At 42.3% G+C, this 22577-nt stretch overlaps 1 protein-coding gene across 1 annotated transcript; it reads left to right on the top strand.

The window, feature by feature from the left end:
• The first annotated feature begins 242 nt into the window (after positions 1-242).
• RPL31 (ribosomal protein L31) lies at positions 243-21298 on the top strand. The gene is made up of 5 exons (XM_085622762.1): positions 243-342; positions 2089-2197; positions 2880-3005; positions 18260-18372; positions 21231-21298. Exons 2-5 carry the CDS (start codon positions 2091-2093, stop codon positions 21260-21262), a joined length of 378 nt encoding a protein of 125 aa, XP_085478888.1. The 5' UTR covers positions 243-342; positions 2089-2090; the 3' UTR covers positions 21263-21298.
• Positions 21299-22577: the final 1279 nt, after the last annotated feature.

The raw sequence follows: 22577 nt of genomic DNA, 5'->3' as shown, positions 1-22577 counted from the left end.
CACTTTCCTCTTCCAAAATGTTAGCCTGCATGGTGACGGGTGTTTTCAATATGCTAAAGCTAAAATGAAAGGCACTGCCAATGCTTGTTTGTACCTCGTCGAACAGAACGTATCCAATCACATAAAATGTGCTATGACGAAAAAAAAACCTAACAGAACACAGAAATCTCATTTTGTATCCATTCAGGTTGCTTGTGCTTCGTAGGCTTTAATTCTCCATAGTAACGACGCGCTTAGTGTACGTATAACGTTTGCACGCAACCCGGAAGTGTAAGCCCACGTTGGTTTGTAGGCTGCCCCACAATCCCCTGCTTCTTCCTTTCCGTCATTGACTCTGCTTCGGTGAGTGTCGCTTTTCCGAGGCCTGTAGAACAATCTGGCGGCATCCTACTTTTGCTAAATCGGTTGCTTAGTGAAACACCGTGTGATTTGTGCAGGGGATTCGTGCTGGTTTGCGCATTCGCTTATTGCACCCCAATCTAACCACCAGTAATAAAGTGGGCGCTGATCATGCCGGTTCCAGGAGTGGGCTGAAGCTGCTGTATACCCGGATGGATGCTGTTCGGTTTACTTGTATCACTTGGGGGTGGCCTGTCGTAAACACTTTCAACAACACCTTATATTTTAACAATATATTTTAATGCCGAGCATCGCCCAGCGGAAATACGTGCCGAACTCAGCCATCCTACTTGTTTGGCGTATATCTGTTGGATTTGTACACAGGTCACCTATTCGGCCATGGGAAGCGACAACTTTTCAGCCTAGAAAAAACGTTTTTTATCATATAAAAAATTAGGCATCGCATATTTTCTGAAGGAACTTGTTGATTTGGGGGGTTGTGCGAGATTTCAGCTGGATTGGAGTTGTACGCAATTTATCTTTGCGACTTGAGTCGTTTTGTTCCGTATACTATATGCCAGTGGCATTAAAACTTTTCGCGTAGAGCCCACTCCTCGCAAGGAATGATGTTATTACTGCTTCTCACAGAACTGGCTTCCTTTTACATTTTTGAGCAAACAATTGCAACCGTCCGAGGTTGTCTTTCCTCCCCATTAGATTCAGCTGTCTTTCAGAAGTGCCTTCCAAGTTGTCGCAATGCATTAGCTGTGTAGCACATTATGCACGTGCTCTACAATTTATACGTTTCAAGGCAGATCGCAACTGAAATGTCACCTTGAAGTAGATGTCCAATAACTACTCCTTAAGTCCAGTAAATATAAGCGAAAGAGAAATCTATCATTAAAACGCGATCTTCGTTGATACTTTGGCATTTCAGACATTCCAATGAAGTTCTGTTGTCACTTTCAACAATACGCGTTGCCGGGTCAGAGTGTTTTCCTGTTAGTCAGTTATAGTGTACAGTCCTGTTGAGCCCGAAAAATGTTGCACTTGAGCCAAGTCATCGTATTTGGCACTTGAGTGAAACGACTGTTCCTGTTCACAGTGTTGATCTGCTAAGTACCCGCACTCTTACTGTTCTCTCCACACACACTGGGTCTCACCAAACACGCTGTTTTCACATGTTGGAAAATTCGAGCAAGATTTTGATTATTTTGCTAGCCAGGTATAATTATTTAAGGGCGGCGCTATTCCTTGCTGGGCTACATACATTATGAAACAGTCTTGTTGATGAAAATGCAACGACTCCTGTCTTGTAAAATTTGCCACACGAACCAAGCTGCACCCAACTGAAGAGGTCTAATCAGGCCTAAAGGGGCCTTGGGGTGCTTGTTATCCGGTTTGAAGAGGACATGCATGGGCCCAATCTGAGGTGGCCGGGTGGGCTAAAGAACGATGGGTTGGAATTTCACCCCACAAATTGCCAGTAGTTAGACTATTTGCTAGCGTTCCTCCCGTCACCTATTGTGATAATTTGATGGCCAGACTCCCATCAAATTATCTCGCGCGCATCTTGGATTTTTTTGTGCCTTTTCTATTCGCCCACAAAGGTTTCATTAACTTGTGCATTATTTATTTTGGTTGCCATGCACGTTAACTCGATGGTATAGTTTTATAATGTATTACACAGGCTTGTTTAGTCCTGCACATATTTTCCTGAAGTCTTTGGTTTATATTTTTTGTCCATAGAGATGGCTCCTGCTAAGAAAGGGGGTGAGAAGAAGAAAGGCAGATCTGCCATCAATGAGGTGGTTACTAGGGAATACACCATCAATGTCCACAAACGAATCCATGGAGTGTGAGTATTACTTTTCCCTTGGCTCATGCGCTGACAATGGTCAATGTTGCACTCCCCTTTTGTCATTGCCTAAGAAGCTTGTGAAAATTGTACAAATGATGCAGTAATAACTGCACTATCCGTTGTAGGTGTGGTCTTGTCCCATGATCTAGAGTGCAAGTGCTAGCATGGAGTAACTTGTGCAGCAGTTCCTATCTAATACAGTGCCTGCTGTGTTGCATGCATTTTTTTTCACTTTACCACCCTTTATGGTTATCATTTCTGAAATGTAATGCAGTGTTGTCCTATGGAAATGTTAAGGAGTCGTGTTTAGCGAGGCTTACAAAGAGCATGAATGCGTATGGTGTAAAGTGAGAAGGACTACAAGACATGCAATGGCAAGGTTTGCTCTTGCACCCACTCACTCATTTTGGAGAAAACCCACCCATGAGTATTTTTTTTTTTACACATATAATTTTCTTGCTACCCCAACACCCCTTCCTGAGTTTGTTTTGCTGTTGATTTATTACAAAAAGTGTGAAAATCTGCATCTGTTGTATTTGTTTTTTATCGAGACCACTAAGCACACTGCTGTCCAACGACCTTTTGCAATGATGGTTTTCACAGTGCTTTTTGATGTTTATGTATGCTGAAGTTATGTATTAAGGAATAAAGTACATTGTCAGGATTTTCATATTTTTAGTGGCTTCAAGCGGCGTGCACCCCGTGCTCTGAAAGCAATTCGTAAATTTGCAGTTAAGGAAATGGGAACTCCAGATGTGCGCATAGACACCAGGCTGAACAAAGCAGTTTGGGCTAAAGGAATCAGGTGGGTGCTTTAATTCTAGCAACTAATTATAATTGAATCGAGAGTGAAACAATCTGAGGATGTACACAATGGAAGTCTTGTCCAACAAACTGACAGTTATAGAATGTTTTTTTTTTTTTTATACCTGACCAAGATATTTATCTTTTCCTACTGCTAAGTTTTAAGAAAACAAAACCTTCTGTAATGGTTGCAGAACATGCATGTAAGAAGACACTTCTGACATTGGGGCCCTCTAATCTCTAGGAGCTTTGATAGTTTTTTTTCTTTCTAAACTAATTGGCCATTAAAGTTTAGTGACTAAAGCTTTGCAGCCGCTTCATGGTATAGAAGTCTAACTGACCTTTTTGTGAAAATTGAGTTTTGATGAGTTGAAATTCGCTTTTGATATACTCCATGGCCTGAAACTTTTGGGTAGACCCAATATTAAAAATAGTTCATAAGACACCTCATTTTGGTCTGCAACAGCTTGATAACATTGAGGAACGAAGCGCGGTGTTTTCGATTCACAATACCGTTTCAGGTATTTGATTGGGGGAAGGATAATTATCCCCTTAGAACATTTTCAGTAACTTTTGCATTCGCTCACGACAGTGAAATGAGAGAATATTTTTTTTAAAATACGTAACTCTTGATGGACGAATTTTAGTTCAAGAGGGAAACTCATCAATATACAAATGCGAGCCCTGACGAAGTTCAAAACTGCTCGAACGAAACGTGCCGGCTGGATGTGTTTTTTTACTAATTGGATTTTACGATTGTGAATAAAGCTGAAACTTTCCAAATGGACTGAAGGACTCTTAGATTAGCCTGCTTCCGGGTGCACCATTCCACTTTTTTGTGTTGTCAAGACTTTGCCTGCTCCTGCAGTAATACCATAGAACGGCTGGTATTGGAAGAGGAGTGCACCGTACTCTACTACTTTGAACTGTATGTGAGGTGCAGTTGAGTGGTCCATCGTTGCTTATTGTTTTTTCGTGTATAGCTTGCTAATATTGATATTGCTATTTTATGTTGAAGACCACAACATTCTGTCCACACAGTGCTAAGTAAAAAAGTTTCACTGGTTCTAAGCATAGTTTACAAACGTCAAGGAGTAGAATTGTCTGTGGTTTGTCCATATTAGATGTAGGTTACCTATGCTTTTGATAGGATTTTTTTTTCCTCCTTCATCAAGAACATTCTTCCATACAGCTCTTAGGGTCAACGTTTTGCCATTCCCTGTGTTGCTAATTTTTTTAAGGCCATCATACAGTGATGGTGTCCCAGCGCAGATTGTCCCAGTGTTACTATCATGTGCTTAGATCGCAAATCGCTTTTTGAAGATTTTATTCAAGGCTAGCCAGTGGACTTTTTTGATTGCTTTGCATTAAATGTAGAATTTATTAAAGTTACAGTTCGCTGGACAAATGATTGTGGTATGAGCTGCCTACCGATAGACCAATGAGACTTTAGGGTTTCGCTTATTGACTGGTATTATGCTCTTGTCATTTTTTGACCAGCTATTAAATGCAGTTTAGATAACCGTTATTGTATCATTCTCACTGAGGTTGACGGGTCTTGATGTGCCAAATATTGCAGACTGGTAATGTAAAATTCATCCATTCCCTTTTTGAACTTTTGAACCATCCAAGTTACATATACTCTTCCATTAGCTATAGCGAGGCAACTCCACAACGCACGTAAGCTTAGGCCACCATCACTTCAAACACCCAAGTTCCATCATCACTTGTCTCAGTGGTTTCCATACGTCTTTGAAGTTGGTCACTATATCATAAAAAGATCTGCCCCGATATTTGCAAACTTTTCTTTTCAGTCCTGAGTAATGCCTACAATGACAGATGCTAGAGTGAATTCATTGGTTTAAGTTTCAGTTGCCTTTAGTAAAAAAAAAAAATGCGTATGGTAGATAGCAAGTTTCAGTTTGTGTGGATACTGAAAAGTAGATAAATGTACAGATAGCTGGGAAGACCTAAACAGTGAGTGATGTATACACAAGTAAACTATATTTTTACGTAGTTGTAGGTTTCTGGGAAGAGATTAAGTTGTGGGAAAGGATGTAATTTATGCATCTAGTTGGTTGAAGGGGGGTATGGAGAGTATTAAAGGTTTTCTTAAACCACAGAACAGAAATGCTGTCCTGAGTTGAGGTCCAGTGAGATGGTGCAAGACAACGGAAAAAAGTCTGACCGAGTAATTGATTGTGAGATTTGGGAATGTCAAGGTTTTTTTATTTTCTTTTAATTAAATTTAAAGGTTAATGGGTGATTATGGGTTAAAATATGCCTGTATGGTACGAGCTGCCATGGACGATATTTCAAACTAAGAAGGGTCGTGGCAACCTTTTTTTCTTCTGGGTGGTAACCTACTTTGTGGTGCTAGGCATTGTTTGTAGTGATTCAGGTGCTTGAAGTTGATAAACAGGTGAAGAAATATTGAAGCAAATCAATAAATCGCAGCGTTTCTCCTCATTACGAGGGGGGCCATTAGTTCTGAAAATAGTTATCTGCAGTTCTAGGAGGTGTAAATTATGAGCCTGTAGAACTATTTCATACTGTAGCCTCTTGTTTTGAGGCACAGGTCTAAAACCGTGTTACAGACGACAGAAGAAAGATTGTCTGGAAATGCCGATCCAAACTTCAAAATGTTTCCTCTGAGAAATATTTGTGAATTGTCTCAGTGATGCTTTTAACGCTTTGGAGCACGGTTAACTTTCTTTTGGAAAGTAACACATACAGGCTGGTGCACAGGATCTGGTTCATTGTTGCCGTCCAGTACGTTCCAGTTCTTGATTACTATATGTTGGTGAAATATTTAATGTCTTGCTTTAGAAAAAATGTGTTTGTGGTAACTTACGGTCTGTCATAGCTCGGACAGCAAGCCATGGTTTCAGTTGCCCTGGGGCACGAAAATCAGTGTTTATAATGAGAACAATTATTTTTACTGCGTGAATGGGCCAAGCCAGATGATGATTTCCTCTCGTTCCCTGTGTTTTTTAGTCTGTCCTTTCCATTTTGCGTCTCTCAGTGCTTTGAGGCAGTATTAGGGTGATCTAAGAAGCAGTTTAAGACACTAGCGTAGTAGCATTGCCTCGTCTAGAGTTGTTCGGCTGCTCCTTGGAACACATAATCCTTCATGAATACAAGGGCCTGTTAATGTGAATTTTGAGGAACTGAAAGTCAGAAGTTTTTTGAAGGTAGGGAGTTACCGAACGTTTTCCGTCTAAATATATACCCATAACTTATGTTGTTGTACATGCTTGTGCTGTAGCTCTTTTGGTGGTTTCTACCCACGTTGTTGTTTCAGGAGTGTGATAAACTGTATCCCAACATTACTCAAATTCATGTGGATCGCCTCTGAGATGCAGGCAAACACAGATTGTCTACTTGGCAGAAAACTAAAGTTTTCCCTATAGTGGCAATTCAAACTCCGTGATTAAGTACAACATGCTGTTGTAATCTTTGAAAACAATCGGACCTTGGAGTTCAAGATCATGGGATTCTCATGCCCTGTCATTAGCTGTTAAATGTTTATCCTTCACAGTTTCATGCAGTGTTTAAGTCTGAGGCACTATTCAAGTTTGTTTATCCTAAATGTGTATCCAGAAATGAATGTTGCTCTGCTCCATTGTGCACAGTATCCATAGGATACAGATTATGCAAGAAATGCATAAGGGGTTGTTTCAATTCCACAACTCCAGAAAGAGGCTAGCAGCTCTGGCTGGTCTGCTTCTTTTGTAGCGGACATAGAACTGATTTGCTTTTATTAAAGATTTGTAAGAACTCAAGAGAACTAAGTGATTCTGCAAAGTTGCACATTTTCCCCTGCTTTAGTCTTTGCTTTATCGAACTAGGCACACAATCTTACTTGACTAATTTTTTTATAGCACGTCTGCCCACCTAGGGTTATCCAATAGGTGCTTTTAAATTGCATCTACAATAATTGTCAATTGCAGGGTGAAGCAAACCTGAAAATCTAGCTGGCTCAAATACCACCTACCCATTGAGAACCAAGTACAGGCAGAACATCTTATTTTGTGAGTTTTCAGAAAGAACATCTTATTTTGTGAGTTTTCAGAAAGCCCCAAATTATCTGGATGGCCTTTTTGAATTGGGGATTCTTTCGTGTATTTTGTGTTCAAATTCTGCTTATTTGAATTACTTTAAGAATACTTGGATACAAGGCGTGAACTGAACTTACAAGCTTACTTATTTCTGATCTTTGACAAAATTAAAAAAAATCTAAAACTTTTGATTGCTTAAGTGCTGTACAGAATTGAGTGCTGCTTAAATAACTTTTAGATTGTATTCAAGACTGAGTATATTGTTACATATTTCTTCTACTATTGCAATTTCTTAAAGCCACACGTGGAACTATGGAAGGAATGGTGTCAGTTGAAGAGATTGTATAGCTCCCTCAGTTTTAACATTTTTTTGTGTTTTTTTTTTTATTTTTTTTATTTTTTTTTTATAACTCATGGCTTCACTGTCTTGCTGTAGACTGCTGTTAATTGCGGGCTAGCTTGCTTTAGGAAATGCTTTTTCAACCATATGCAGTGTGGTTTCAAGGTTGACCAAGTTATGTCGTTCAACTGTCTATTAAAAATATGTGACACTTGAAAGACTGGCGGTATTTGGCTAAATGTACAAATGCAATTTTTCACGGGTAAGTAGGTTGTTGCTTGATGGTAATGCTGTCTTTATAGCAGGGGTCTTTAAACTGTGGGGCGCAACCCCCAGGGGGGCCGTGGAGCGATGCAAAGGGGGTCGCGCCTTCCCAGTCACACTTCTTCCCAGGCCCAAGGGCTCAAGCCCCACTCTTCCCCCGTCCTGTGTCTCAGCCCGGGCTGCTGCAGTGCAACTCGAGCTGCTGGGGGCTCAGCTGGGCAGTGTCTGGAGTCTTACCTCCGGGCACGCCCGAGTTTTTCACAGGTCTTTAAAGACCATTTGCATATTTACATGCCTTTTGTAAACTGGTTACAGAGGCTTAGTGTTTTTTCCTGGTTCCAGTACCCCCTGCGTCCCCACTGTGTCTATTCCTTACATTTGGATTTTACATTCACTGCCATAGTGTGAGAATACATTTCATGTAAAGGAATATAAAATAGAGTTGCCAAAAGAAAAATGCCTGCCGTGTTTTGTTTAAAGAGCCTGCAAAGACCTAGTCTTGACACTAAATAGACTTATAAATAAAAAAAGTATGTATTCATTCATTATGTGACTTTTCTGTCTTTGTTCTCTTTAATTATCAGTCATGGATCATTGAGGCAGCCTTAGAACACAATTAAAAGTGCTTTCTATTTGCTGTTCGAAGTAGGCACAGATAAGTGCTGAAAATACAGCTTTAGGTGACTGCTTATTTTTGTACCGACTGGGCCATCAAAATAATCTGCTGGCAACCCTAACCATAGGACTAAGTTTGTTGCAGGTTCAGCACATTATTTCCTTCACACTCGATCCCCGATTAATCCCGCAATAGTTTAACTTGTATCTGAAACACTACGCCGACGTCAATATGCTGAGTTTCTTCGTGTCTGGGAATGCACCCTGCATTCAGACAACTCACTCCTCATTCTCGCCCTTCACTTTCACGCACTCACAGCGATCACAATGCACTCGCACCATTCACCCGCTCACCCTGCACTCACAGTAATCACTCTGCACTCACAATGCACTTGCGCTGTTCACCCTGTACCTCAGCCTGCAGTCACACAAGCACACTACTCATCCTGCACTCATGTGACACTTCACTCACCTGTCCCCCTCACTGCTCAATATGCAACTCACTCAAACAAGCCCATCAGTAATCATACATTCATTCATCCCATTCTGAACTTGCATCCGCACCCAAATACATACGCCACCCCACTCACCCTGCAGTCACTCCTCTTACCCTACTCTCACACTGTTGCATCGCTCACCGTGCACTCACATGGACACTCTTGTCACCTACACAGTGCAGAGGGTTAATGTGCCTGCTACAAAGAATATGTACCATGCTTATCACAGAAATGAGTGTGAGTAAACTATGAGTAGCGCTATAAAAAAAAATGAAATGTTTGTCAGAAAGGTGCTATAGAGAGATGAGGTGCATTGTTGGCGAGTGACAGTGAAGGAATTCATGGAGAAGCAGGAAACGGGGGTGGGGCTCCAAAAAAGACTGTTGCAACGTGTGCGACCAGTGTTAGGACCAGCCCTGGCTGGGAGTGTTATTCCCCCCCCCTCCGAAGTTCTGGTCTAGTGACTCCCCTGCTTCTGCCTATTATTATTATTTACATTTGTAGTGTGCTACTGTTTCCAAAAGATGTCCTGGGGGTAATAACCATCTGCTGCCTGAAGGCAAGTGAGAAAAACACAGAAGGAGAACCAGCCAAATGGGGTAACCTACAGAGCATAGAGGTTTTTATATCTTCCTAAAGGATAACAGATTCTTGGTGGAGCAAAGCAAAGGAGGGTGCAAATTCCATAACAGCGCGGCCTGCACCAAAACAGCAAGATAAACAACTCGTGCCTTCTTGAATTAGGGAACAATAAGCAGAGTGGCACAGGCCGAGAGGAGCATACGGGTCCGACCTGTATGCTTGGTGAGGAGAGATGAGAGAGGACAGCAAGGGAGTGAGAGAATTTGATTGAAGAGGTCAGGGACGAGGAGAAGAATTGCTGAAGAGAAGTGTGGACACTCAAGAAGTGAGTGTGAGCCAAAGGTGAGGGTTTCTGTTGGAACAAAGGGGAGATGTGACAGATGAAGGGGGGGGGGGGACTGGAGAGGTGTAAGATACAAATAGACAAAAATGTGAATGGAGAGACGAGGTGAATGAGAAGTGCTGAGGGGCACGGGAAGTGACAGAGCCAGAGAGGCCATGAGATAAATGTGAGAGACTGTTAGAGATGAGGGCAGTGAAAGGACAGAATGGCAAGAGGTGATTAAAGGTGAAGTGAGAGGTTGAATGGGGAGTTCAGAAGTTGTAAAAAGGGGTGAAAGTAAATGGCCTGCAAAGTGAGAGAGGGATCCAGGGTGAGGAGAGGGATGGAAGGGGGGGGGGTGAGAGGAAAGCTGCATGTGTAAACTGCCTAACTCTGCACACAACCGCCAGGGTTTTAAGGGGCTCCTGCTTCTCCCGGCCAGGGCCAGGTGAGCTTCTAATATGGCAGCACATATTCATGGGGAGTGGAAGGCCCTTCACAAAGGTTGACTAGAAATTTTTCTGATGTTAATTGCTGTATTTTGGTTATAAACTGGTACTGATGGGGGTGACATTTTTCCTCCGTGTTACTGTGTGTAAAAAATGTCAAAAAGATGAAGCAATGCTATCCCAAAATATGTGGCATCACATAACCTCATTTACATTTTCATCCCACACAATTTAGTCAAGTCTGTTGCGTAATTTGGTCCTCACCTGCCTCATAATTCCAGTAGCCCTGCCTACAGGTTTAGAAATTTGTCAGGAGGGGGTCCTTGCGCCTCAAAATGTTGACAGGGGGGTCTCGGCATCCAAAAGTTTGAAGACCTCTGCTTTATAGTATGGTGTTTCCTAGGCTTGTTTTTGGTAGTACATAGGTTTCTTTCAGACTAGTGCTTATAGATGGTTGTATTACTTTCAGGCTTCTAGTTTATTTTGGGGGCGGGTTCTAGCAGAAATTTTCTTTTTATCTAGCAACTAAATGTTGTACCACACTTCTACTTAAAATAGGAACGTCCATTGTAAGGAAAAGGTAATATCGCCTCCCCTCAGTATAGCTAGAATTGTGATCCATGTATCACCCAGTAATGGGAGGGTCATGCTCTATATCTCTAAAATAAGGAGTTTGATATCAAATACATTGATAGGCTGAAGTCTCTCAAAGCTTCTCCTTTGGCCATTGATACCACGCATTACAATGCCTAACATCTCTTCTGACTGACAACTTGAAATCCTTCTAATCCACGCCCCTATCTTGGCATTACTAATTCCACACCGATTAAGGAATGAAGTGAGGAAGAATGTCAGAATCAGTGTGTTGTGGACCATAACCTAAAACAAATCGTCCTACACGGAAACAAATGGCCACTATTTAATATACTGCCATCTGGTCCACCTACACCAAAGCACTACATAAACTGACTTTTGTCAAGACTCCCAACACATATTTACTTGATTCACATGAAACAAGAGGTTACTTGCCTCATACTGTACAATGGGGTGCATTGATAAAAAAAAAAAGCATCTGTTTGTCAAGTTGACATATATATACGTGTGTGTGTGTATATATATATATATATATATATATATATATATATATATATAATATAATTTTGGTAAACGTGCCCATGCCTTCACTTTAATAGCGGCTGCACACCTTTGTTTAAACTCAGCTTGTCTAAAGAAGGGGCGCATGGGCACAAGTAAAAAAACATTAGAATAAGCGCAGCACCTATACTTGAAGTGGACCGCTCTGCTAAAATAAAGAAAAACGCGGCCGCTATAGTTAAAAGGGACTGCCATTGGTAAATAAAAAAAACGGGCGACATGCCTGGACGTAACGGATGAAATAGGGGCAAATCATTAAATAAAATAGTGCTCACAGCCAAGATAAAGCTGGACGTGCAACAAGACAACTAAAAGGTCCAGTCTTTATGGAAGGCAACAAATGCAGACAAGGCGGTACCAAGGAGCCTAATGAATCTGAAGCCAGCGTGTTCGGACAATGACACAGCCAATTAAAAATAGATGCAAGAGTGGCCGGGGCTTCAAGTCCATACTCCAATGCAGCATGCCTCACAACCGTGCGACCTCTGCCCAGGCTCGACCTTAAAATGGCATTGAAATGATCTTTTATTTGTTTGCCTGCAGCGCTTGCAGCAGGTACGGCGGCACTCCTCTGCTCCTGAGGAGGAACTACCCCCTGTTGAAAGGGGCTTGGAGACCCTCGTTACTTACCTTTCCATACTATTTGTTGGCACCCACATCACTTGATTCCTGTTGGTCAGCGCCTCCTCGCCTTTGGCTTCCTCCTGGGCTCCAGTCTTCGTTCACAGTGGAGCTTGAACCAAGTACTCCTTCCCGTGGCTAGTGCCCTTCTGCATTTTCCTTTACTTGTGGACATGCTCTCTAATGAGTGCATGTCTCTGCAGTCCCTCTCCTTCACCCTGCCCTTGTTTTACACCCCCGTTGTTTTTCAAACGGCTTTGCCACCCCCCCTGTTAATCTGATGTTTATCATGTTTGACACGGTGCCCCCCCACCCTTTCTTCTGCTCTTTTTTTAGGTCTCGCCTGACCCAGCACATGCGCTGGTCTGGCGAGACTTATTGAGAGGGCTCCAAAAAGTGCTACCAGTCCAGCCTAGAGCTACTGTGCATGCGCGTGCCGCGCTTGACTGCGATTACTTTCACTTCCGCGGCCGCTTTGATGTTTGATCGCGATCACTTTCACGGCCGCTTGGCATAGCCAATAGGTCTCTGTTTTGGGACCTTCTAAGTATTTAGTTATGCAACTGTTGCATGGCTAACACTTAATAGGTCCCAAAGGCGAGACCTATTGGCTATGCCAATGCTGGTATCTTTTTCACTGTCATTCCGGAGATGTCGATTTTTATTTTTACATGTTGACCAGAAGCCCATGCTGCAGTGAATTATGGCTTCAGGTTAATGAATAAATTCTGTCAGTCAATGCTGGCTGTGTCATATAGCGCATTTAAAAAAAAAAACATTAAGGCATGTTACACGGCAGCCGTGCTACTTTGCAGCATGGCTACAAACATTAGCAAAGCCAAAAGATCTCGCATAGGTGAAACCTATTTGCTTTTCCATTGCTTGCTGTTTTTAAAATTTGTTTTTGGGTACCATATCAGTCCATATTTTGTGATGATTTTAACAAATCACATATTTAATACATTTTATACCACAGTGCATAATTAGGGGAATGCAGCAGATGGTTCAATCCAGTTCTAGACTAGGCATCACACCCTTCTGTGCCCATCCCCCACTGACTGACTTCCCCAGCGTTTGTGAACCCAGGCATCTCGAGGACAAGGGGGCTGGCTATGTACAAGCGCAGTCACTGAATCATTCCCAAGGCCTATAGGCAATGGTGGCATGTGAATACCTTTTGGCTTGCATTGCAAGCTTTCGCCTCAGTCGGGTTTTTGCTTATACTCTACAGCCGCATGGTTGCCTGCTTTCAGCAGTAGAACTCTTGGCTTGTGTGAGACGCACCTTACAGTGGTTCTATTAGCGTTTGAACTGTTAGAGCAGTTGCATTGGTGGCATGGATACTTAAGGGATCTCTGTGCTGTTGCAGAGGTGTGGAATAAAAAATCTACTTGTTCCTTTGGTGCCACGTAGTGCAGCGACAAATTATGGCAGCAATTTTGTCATATAAAAGCTCTGATATTCGCCTTTCTTATGCCAGGGCTCATACTATAGTAGAGTTGCAATTATAGCAATTTCCTTATTTTGCCACTTTTCTGCAGATCTACATACTGGGGCTGGATGTAGCTTTAAGCAATAGTTCCAGGGTTGGACAGCAGTTTTCAGTCTGTGCTACACCTACTAAATTACGTGTTTTATGGGCTTTTACCAGCTCTTTAATGTTTTCTGATGCTGAGAAGGGTTGCAAATTTACTCCTGACAATGGCAGAAGTGAAACTTCTTCCATGGTTGAGAAAAAATTGGTTGGAGGGAAAGTGAACTTGTAAATGCTCAACAGATTTTTTGCATGAGCAAATCTACAGCTTCATGTTTGCTTGTGCTAAAAAGCAGTTCACAAATATAGTACAGTTTCCTGGCCTACTCAAAATTTGCATTAATGCAAGGACCTATACCATGGGTGCACTTTAGTGACTTTAAGGATTGGGCACCTAATTAAGTCTGGAGTTAATTAAGACCTTTTTGTTTTTATTCAAATTCGATCTCTAGCCATCGACTGGCTCCTGCTGTTTCACAAAGAGCATATCGGCACACAAAGTAGTTTTGTGCAGTGCCAGGGACTACTGCGGTAATCTGTGCTTTTTGAGACCAAAAAATATTATTGCTTTAACAAATGTTTGTTATAATGGTGAGGGACTAGCAGCTCCCACAAAGTTTTACTAAAACCATATCAAAACTAGACAATGATGGACAAAACCAAAAGGCTGACCACTAATATCAGACCTATTGGCTTTGCCGATGCTTGTTTATTTTCATGTTTCCCATTATTTTGCTGTTGCACTGATTTTTCTATTATGAATATTTTTTTAGAAATACAAGCAGTATGCATCAATACATTTACTAAATGATGCTACAAAGAAATGTTACCTACAATTTCACCGTAGTATAGCACGACTTAGTTTTCCTAGTTGGATTTTTTGTGAGCATTTTATTTTGAGAGCAAAGGATTATTAATCTTGCTTTCAAGCTTTTGCATATATTTGCATCTAAATAGAGCATTCTGGGAGCATTGTATGTAGCCCCATATTGCTAAACTTTCCAAATGTGTGTACACATATTCACATTGAACCCACTGTTGGTAGTGCAGCCCGAGCTTAAAACATTTCCTTAGAGCACTGACCCTTGCAAGAAAGGCTTTGTATTAATGAACCATAAATACCAGTTTGAACATTATCATAGGGACAGAAATATGACCTTAACTGCAGACAGTGCCATTCCTTGATCCATGTAGTACTATAAAATGGCACTCAAAGGGTTTGTGCGGCAGGGGGTTGGGACTACTTGTCCCAAGGACAAAAACATGACATTTTGTTGTCCTTGACACCAAACAATATGTCCTGGGAGCCGGACTATAGGAATTCAACACCCTTGCTTTGGTGTGGTGTGGAGTTCCTATATAATTCCTACGTGGCTAACCCCCGGCACCACCCACAGGTCGCTCTTGGATCTATCCCTATTAGTTGCTCACTCTCTTTGGATATTCCCACACCAGGCACATGCTAAGCTTCTCCCTTTTGACAGCCTCTTCACTTGAAGGGCCTGGCGTATATCTTCATTTAAAAGGAGAATGTAGATTATATTTCTGAGCTGGTTTTTGTTGGTTTTCATTCAGATTACATTTTCATGCTGCTCTTGAGACCGCTTTTGTTTGAAATGTTTGCTCCCACAGTGGGTAGCAATGAGACTGGCTCCAAGCAGGCGTATCCAAAGAGTATCTATAAAGCCAGTAGGTCAGCCATTCTAATTTGAGTGCTAAGCTATTGGATGTAAAGCAGTCTTATTTTAAAAAAGAAAAGAAAAAATTAAAGCACTGGCGGAAAAGCAAATAATTCTCCTAAGGTAGCTAGACAATGGAACTCAGTATTTTCAGTTTGTCATGATTTTTGAAATGGCACACAAAAAAACTAAACATAATTTTAAAAAGCTGTTGATGTTCCTGCTTAAAATTAACACAGAGTACTTTAAAGAACAGAACAGCTGTCTTCATAAAGTATCAAAAAATGCCTGTCCCACACTTTTGATGACTGTTCTGAAGCTAATGCTTAGGCGAATTGCTCCCTTCAGCAGCCAGGGAGCAAATTTATCACTTTGTCTGAGAAAACAAATCCTATCAAGTCATTATTAAGTAAACCTTCGGTCTCTGATGCATGTTGTGTGCAGCGGCCTGCCCCATACCCAGTATAACATTGCCTTTAAGTGCCAAAGCCTGGGCTGTCGTACAAAAATATTGATGGCAGGAGATTAAAGAAAATAGACCTGATAAGGTCTTCTATTTAGTCAAACCAGGAAAAAATATACATGTTGTGATTTTACAGATTATCTGGGGCGGGGTGAGGAGCGAGAATGTGGCATATGATGGAGAGAGGAAGGAAACTAATGCAGTCCTTAATGGAAATAAAATGCAAGCTGTGGAAGGATGGTAAAGATGTGTTCAAGGGAACGGGCAAAGACAAGGAATGTAACTATTAATTAAGAGGCATGACTAGCTAATGAGCGACAAAAAAGCCAACCAATTAAAAGCCATGGGCTGTCTCTAATCACTCAGTAAGTATTAAGAATGCCGGCAACAGGTCTTCAGCAACAGCTAAACTCACGAGAGACCTAAAAATGGGCACAGTGAAGTGGATTCCCTGCACCTAGCTGTCATTGGCCTTCCTTGAGCAGTAGTCTGACTAAAGTGCAGGCACCTTCTGGAAACTTCCTCATCTTTCACAGTAGAAAATAAATTCACAACCCACCAATCAAACCTACCATCTACTAAATGGCAGTGCCCCGGAAGAACTAATCAGCACTCCTTTGCTAACAAAGTCTTGGAATTTCTAAAAGAAGCCTTCTATCCATCCTCTTCACTTCAGTGTCTGACTCACTACTCCCCAGCCGTAGGAATGCAGGCAATATTTCCTTGTCTGGGGAAGATGTGCTCGCCCTCCATGCCTGCCTTGCTAAACCAGGGCCTTTCCTTATGTATCCTACTGGCCCCAGTACTTGTAAAGTAGTAGGATTGTGTTGTGTGAGTACATGTGCTACCCGTTCCCCCTTTGATCCATGCTCACAGGATGTCTGTGCCATGTTCTGGGTTTCTCACCCCAGTGAATCTTAACATGAGTGGGATAATAATTCCTGTTTGTAAAGTGCGCACAAATGCCCATTAAGGGTTTCAAGGCACTGGGGGCCGTCGGCGATTAGGTGAGCTGTTGCCCAGTCACATAATGCTGAACTGCAGTCAGCGCCAGGGATCGAACCGTGAGCCATATGCTCCGGAGTCGGCCGCTACGCCACACCTTTCAGTAGACAGCACTCGCACTGACCCAGGAAAAAGCTCTGGTTACTGTATAGAATCGGAAGCACTCTACGCTGTCACCTTAAATGTATTTGATGCACCCAGGCTATTCCACTGCCTACTATAAGTGCACACATGATTGTGGCCCGCCAGATCACAGAGCAGAGCCCTGTGTACATGCTACATGAACGCGACGCAAGGAGAGAAATAAGTAGGCCAGGCCGGTAAATTCCGGTCCGCTCGCGGAATTTCGCGTTCCGCGGAGACCGCGAAATTGCCCAAAATTCTGCTTTCCGCGATTTAGCGAAATTTTTTGCTTGTTCGCGTTCTCAAAATGAGTGTTCGCGAGATATTTCTCCCAGAGCACGCAAACAGCAATTGTGGACAGGAAAAAAGCATCGCGAACAAACAATTCCGCGTGTTCGCGGAATTTCTGCGTGTTCGCGGAGATTTTTTACCGTTTCGCAGAGATTTGCGTGACGCGATTACGCAAGTTCCGCCCACCCCTAGAAATAAGCCAGAATAGCAGTTTAACTTGGAGTCGAGCACTCTGCAGGAGTATACATATGCCCTTTTACAATGGAGGGGACATTCCTTGGCTAACACGCATCCTCCCCAGGCTAAATGCAAGACTGAAATGATCAAATCAAGAGCCCTCAAGAAAAGTATTGTTAAAGTCAACAGGTCTGGGTTTAATAGGCTAACCTCTGCAAACAAGTATGGAAAAGCACACAGACTATTGGTGCTAGGTCTGTCTTCTCCCAGTCCCCCATCTCCTCTATTAGTCTAGTGTGGAATATCCATGTTTGTGTTAGTGGTTCCGAGGTGTCTGAATTAAATACTTTCGATCGACTTTTGACCAGAGCTTTTTATGTACTTCATCTTGCAGTCCTATGTTCCCCTCTGATTATTTGCATGGATTTAAGTATACACCACTTTCCATGGTTTCTAGTAAGGTTGTCTCTTTTCTTTCTAACTACTGTAGCAGGCTCTTCCGGCACGCACACGGGTCTTAGTAGCTTAGTACCCGTTATTGACAAGGAACATGGTGTTCACATGACCACCTCCTATAGGGGAATTGGAGTAAGAAAAAAACAGGCTTTGGTCGAACAGCAAAGTTGTTCAACTACAGAAATTGAATGTGTGTGTGTGCAGTTTCAGCTATAGTGATGCTAACTGTATATACTGAAGTGTTTTCAAAATATTTTTTAAATGTATGCACCATTGCTGGTTAAATGTCCAAAACCACTACAAAAATCTTTTGGCATGTTACATGGTGAAAGATCTTTAAATGAGTAGGTTTTGTCCAAAACCACTACAAAAATCTTTTGCCATGTTACATGGTGAAATATCTTTAAATGAGTAGGTTTACTATCTCCTAATTCATTTTCCACTTGCTCTTGTATTGTGGAGTTTGGAGTCGTTGAATTTAAATTACCAAGTTGAACTTGTGATAAATTGCTGTGCCTGAAAATATGAAGTGGCTTTTTGTGCCTGTTCATGATCCATGTTCTAACAAAGCAATCATTTCTATAGCATATATTTTACGCTGTTTATTCTTGTCCCATTTAGAAATGTTCCATACCGCATGCGTGTGCGCCTATCCAGGAAACGCAATGAGGATGAAGATTCACCCAACAAGCTATACACATTGGTCACTTATGTACCAGTCACCACATTTAAAGGTATGGCCTAACTCGTAATTGTGTGTTTTTGGTGTTTTATCACATCTTTGTTTAAAGTGTGGTTTAATAGAGTGAGGAAATATTAAGCAGAACTAAAGCTAACCATCATGCTTCGCATGCATGCCCTGAAGCTATCCAAAAGACAGTGGAGCACTTTACAGGGTCAATGGTAAAGACCTGCGATTGAAGGAAGGAATGACTGATTTCTATGATAAAAGAAAACTGACTGCATCATGATGGAGTTTTCGTTAAAGAGGTATCTTAAGCTCAGAGGGGGCAGTGCTGAAAAATACAGGAATATAATTCCTGTTGTCTTTGTATTTTTTTGCACTTCGTTGCCAGTGTCATGGTAGTGTCGGTTGTGATAGCTTTGGAGATAATGGCACTTGCTTTAAAATGTGCTGACTGCCAAGAGGTTAACATGTGCTGGCTTAAGGAGAGCCAGTGGAATTCTATAATTTTGGGGGTGTACTCCTATTTCTTGAGGCCTTTAATGGGGCATGTTGTTAGCTAGGTCTTACTAGGTTGCTTGTTGTCTTTAGCGTATTGCAGGAATTGTTTTTGGTGGGTAAACATCAGATAGGTGCTAGACATCAGTCTGTAAACCGTGCAAGCAGTGTTAAGAGGGGCTGGATGTCTCCAGCACAGTAGACTTTCACATAAAGTTGTGCCATTGGCGTGCTGGAGAATTTTGATGTTAGTGGTAGAGTTATAATGGGTTCTATCTAGAAACTTATGATTATGGGGAACAAGATGGAACACTGTTATTGGGATTATTTAGGACATATCTGTACCCATGTGAACAAACTGGTGTCTGGATGGGAGGGCCAGGTAGAAAGTTGCTGCAGTGCTTGATTGTTCCGAAGAGTCATCTACTTCTGTTGAGAGAGTACTTGGCTAGTGTGTCGTAGTTTCATTTTTGTGCCTGTCTGCTGATGGGGTGTTTGTTGTCAGCAAGTTCTTTGGTGTGCCAGGGTGCTGAAGTGTTTGACTTTCACTTCATGACTTTCACTTCAATCTTTTTAGTTGTAGTGTGGGTGTGCACATGATTTACCAGCAATGCATTAGTTGTTTACAAAACTATTGGTTGTGAAGAGAGCAGGATGAGGCTTTAGGTTTCTATGGGAAAGTCTTTGAAGGATGTGAAGATTTGCTTTTGATTGACCTTGATGAGTCGGACCCTAAGCCAGGTGATGGGGATGGCTAGGTGGTCTGTCTGATCGGGCTTCAGGAGGCTTGCATTGGGAGCATCGTGATGGAGGAGATCCCAGAATGTGTCTTATTCCTTGTTTTGCACAGGAGGCTCTAGATGTTGGTGTGAGGTTACTGTCTGCGTTGTGGAGAGCAATGTGGAGTTGTTTTGGTTACTTGTCTATGCTGCAGAACCAAAGGGGCTTGAGAATGACGATGAGGCTTCCTCCCTTCTTATGAGAAGTCTGGACACTAGCCTTTAAACAGGATTTCTAGGCTGTGTGTATGTGGGAGTAAAATATGTTGCTTTGAAGAGTGCATCAAAGTTATGAGGTCTACAACATCTAGAGCATGGAGTACTGCAGAATACGCATTGATGAGCATGAGATTGAGTTTGTATGTGGTTGGTTGAGGGTGCATGGTGGTTATTGGAATGTTTGAGGTTGATTCTGCTTTAACTGTTGCATGAGTATGACCTATGCCTGAGTGTGATTGTGGAGGTGAGTAGTGGTGGTGCTGGGTGAAGCACAGTGTGAGATCCGAGCCTGTAGTTTGCAGTAGAGCAGGTGGCCTTAGACCCTACTTGGCTAAAGCAGAGGGCTTGTTTTTTCTGCCATCCCAGTGTTCTCCAGCATGCATCAGTGGCCACCTTAGAATGTTTTCTCTTTAATAGAAAACCTGCTGTAATTTTCTAAGACCCAATCATTGCAGCTAAATAAGGAAGGTTCTTTGCTTTGAGCTAGGTCTGGCTAACTGTTGCTCGTTGGCTTTGTCAGATTGCTGGAATTGTTTTTGGTGGATTTGCATCAAATAGGTGGTACACATGTATGTGTCTTTCAGCCCTTAGAACATAGCTACATAGTCACATTCCCCATGGCTTTTTTTTGCTGAATTTTATGCAGGCAGTTGAAAGTTCTTCCTTGGCAAATAAAAATCAGCTTAAATCCAAGAAATTTAATTATCCATAGTATACTCTAGAATGGCATATTATGTTCATGTACGAAAGCTCAATTGTTGGCTTCCTTGTCTTGCATTTTTCAAATTGGAGAACTGGGTTTAAAAACATTCCTGCAAAGTGAGGTATAACCCAATTACGGTAATGTTTATGAATATTTAGCCAGTAACTTGCTAAACACAGATGGGCTTCTTTCCAAACAGAATTCCCTCAGGTAAAGAAAAAACTATGCATAAACTACCGAACCACTAGTCTCAAAGTGCAAAAATTCATCACAAAACATTGAGTGATTGCAGTCCATAGCTGGCTGCTCTGTTTAAAGTGAAACTTTTCTTTTGAGATAGTCTTTGTTCTGAGCATTTTTTTGGACCCATCTGTTTGCATACCCTGTGATTCTGTTGATTTGGCTCTGGAGGTATTTTGGTACAGATATATCCTAGTTTGTCGTTCACCTGTGTATGACCAAGGGAACATTCTGAACATGGTTCTGTGCCTTCGTATTTCTCTTTTAATAGAACCAAAGAGCTAGATTCTTCTATTGCAGTTTGTGGTAGTTAAGTTAAACATAACTTACTTGGTCTTATCCTAGGGTTTGGCGTGTGAATACAATCTGATGACAGTTGCTTTGAATGTCTTTGTCTGTTGATTTCAAAGTCTAATGATGATGCTTTAAGTTTGTTGCTTACTTAATTCTTCTAACTTTGTTTTACAGGTCTCCAAACAGTCAACGTTGATGAAAACTGAAGTTATCCTGTGTTGAAATAAAAATCAAAAAATGAATTTTCGTAGTTTGCGCTCTTTTTTTTTTTTTATTATAATTTTGTTTTTTAACACTGGTATTGTGTATTTCATCCATTGAGCATTTTACAAAATGGAGTCTCCTGTGTCTTAAAGGTGCAATGACCATGCAGAGATTAGAGGTAAATCTCACACACACACACACCCCCCCCCCCCTCCCCACTTTGCCTCCCCTGTGAACAAAAATGCTGGCTGGAGTTGTGGCTGTCCTGCGCATGCCCCACCCTGTTAATGTTTTCAACTTCCCTGTGTTGGGCAGATTGGTTTGAGGGCGAGTGAAAAGGCCATCACACCAGGAGTAAGAATGGAAAATCTGATGTGATGCTTACTTGAACTTACACTGCACCATACCTCCCGGGCACCAGTAGAGGCAGGGTGAATGTGGACCCTCCCTCTCTGTGGAGCACAGGCTGGAAACAGACCATGTAAGGTCAGCCAAAAAACGTTACCTACTCAGAGTCCAGTGTGATGGGTTTTTGTGGTGAAGGAGGCCATGACGAGCAGGGAGATTGTTACTGATGGTTGTTCATGTAGCACTGTCGGTGATCGCGAACTGCTTTTGCTGTGGCACAAAGTGCAAATCTTGTGTCGGTGGTCATTGTAGTGCAAGGAGTTCAGAGCTTCTCGTTGGTGGTTTTCAGTTTCGACATAAACTGGCCCTTCAGGGTTGTGAAGAGCCCAAAACTTAGCTTTCACAGGAGGAAACTCAATGGATGCCAACCAAGGGTACAGGACCTGGCGAGGTACCTTTTGAGGGAGTAGGAATTGGCTAATACAGAACCAGGGCAGCCGGGGAAATTGCAGAGTGGCCCTCTTAGAGCTTTTTGTAGCCCAGGAGGTCAGCCAACTGACCCTTCGAGACTGTTTAGCCTGGGATAAAGGGAGTATGTCAAGTCATCCTTCGGAGAGCAGGGTAGCCCTCTGGGGGTCAAGGCAGTCCTCCAGCAGCAGGGCAGTCATCTGGGCAGCAAAGCAGGCCTTATGCAGCAGGTCAGCCCTCTGGTGAGCTGTAGCCCAGGAGTTTACTGAAGAGGTGGTTCAGGTGGTCAACTATTTGTACCGGTTGCCAGCCTTCGAAGTGTGGTTGGCATTCTGGCCACCCCCACACCCCTGGTCTGGAACGTTCTTCACTTCCCCTGCCAGTGCTCCATGATGTCTGGGGTGTCAAGTCTTATCAAGTTCCTTTGTGTGTGCTGGAGACAGCTGTTTGAAATTCAAGTGGGGCAGGGAACAGCTTTGCCCCACCCCTCATCCTCGCAGG

The sequence above is a fragment of the Triturus cristatus genome, chromosome 8, assembly GCF_964204655.1.
Source record: "Triturus cristatus chromosome 8, aTriCri1.1, whole genome shotgun sequence".
Taxonomy (NCBI): Eukaryota; Metazoa; Chordata; class Amphibia; order Caudata; family Salamandridae; genus Triturus; species Triturus cristatus.
The sequence above is the reverse complement of the archived record's forward strand: the minus strand, read 5'-3'. Positions and strand labels throughout refer to the sequence as shown.

Bases quoted from the DNA above. Each gene is read 5' to 3' on its own strand.
- RPL31 (XM_085622762.1), top strand. From the start codon at position 2,091: ATGGCTCCTGCTAAGAAAGGGGGTGAGAAGAAGAAAGGCAGATCTGCC. The intron at 3,006-18,259 runs GTGGGTGCTTTA...TGTCCCATTTAG, and splicing joins GTTTGGGCTAAAGGAATCAG to AAATGTTCCATACCGCATGC. The intron at 18,373-21,230 runs GTATGGCCTAAC...TTTGTTTTACAG, and splicing joins ACCAGTCACCACATTTAAAG to GTCTCCAAACAGTCAACGTT.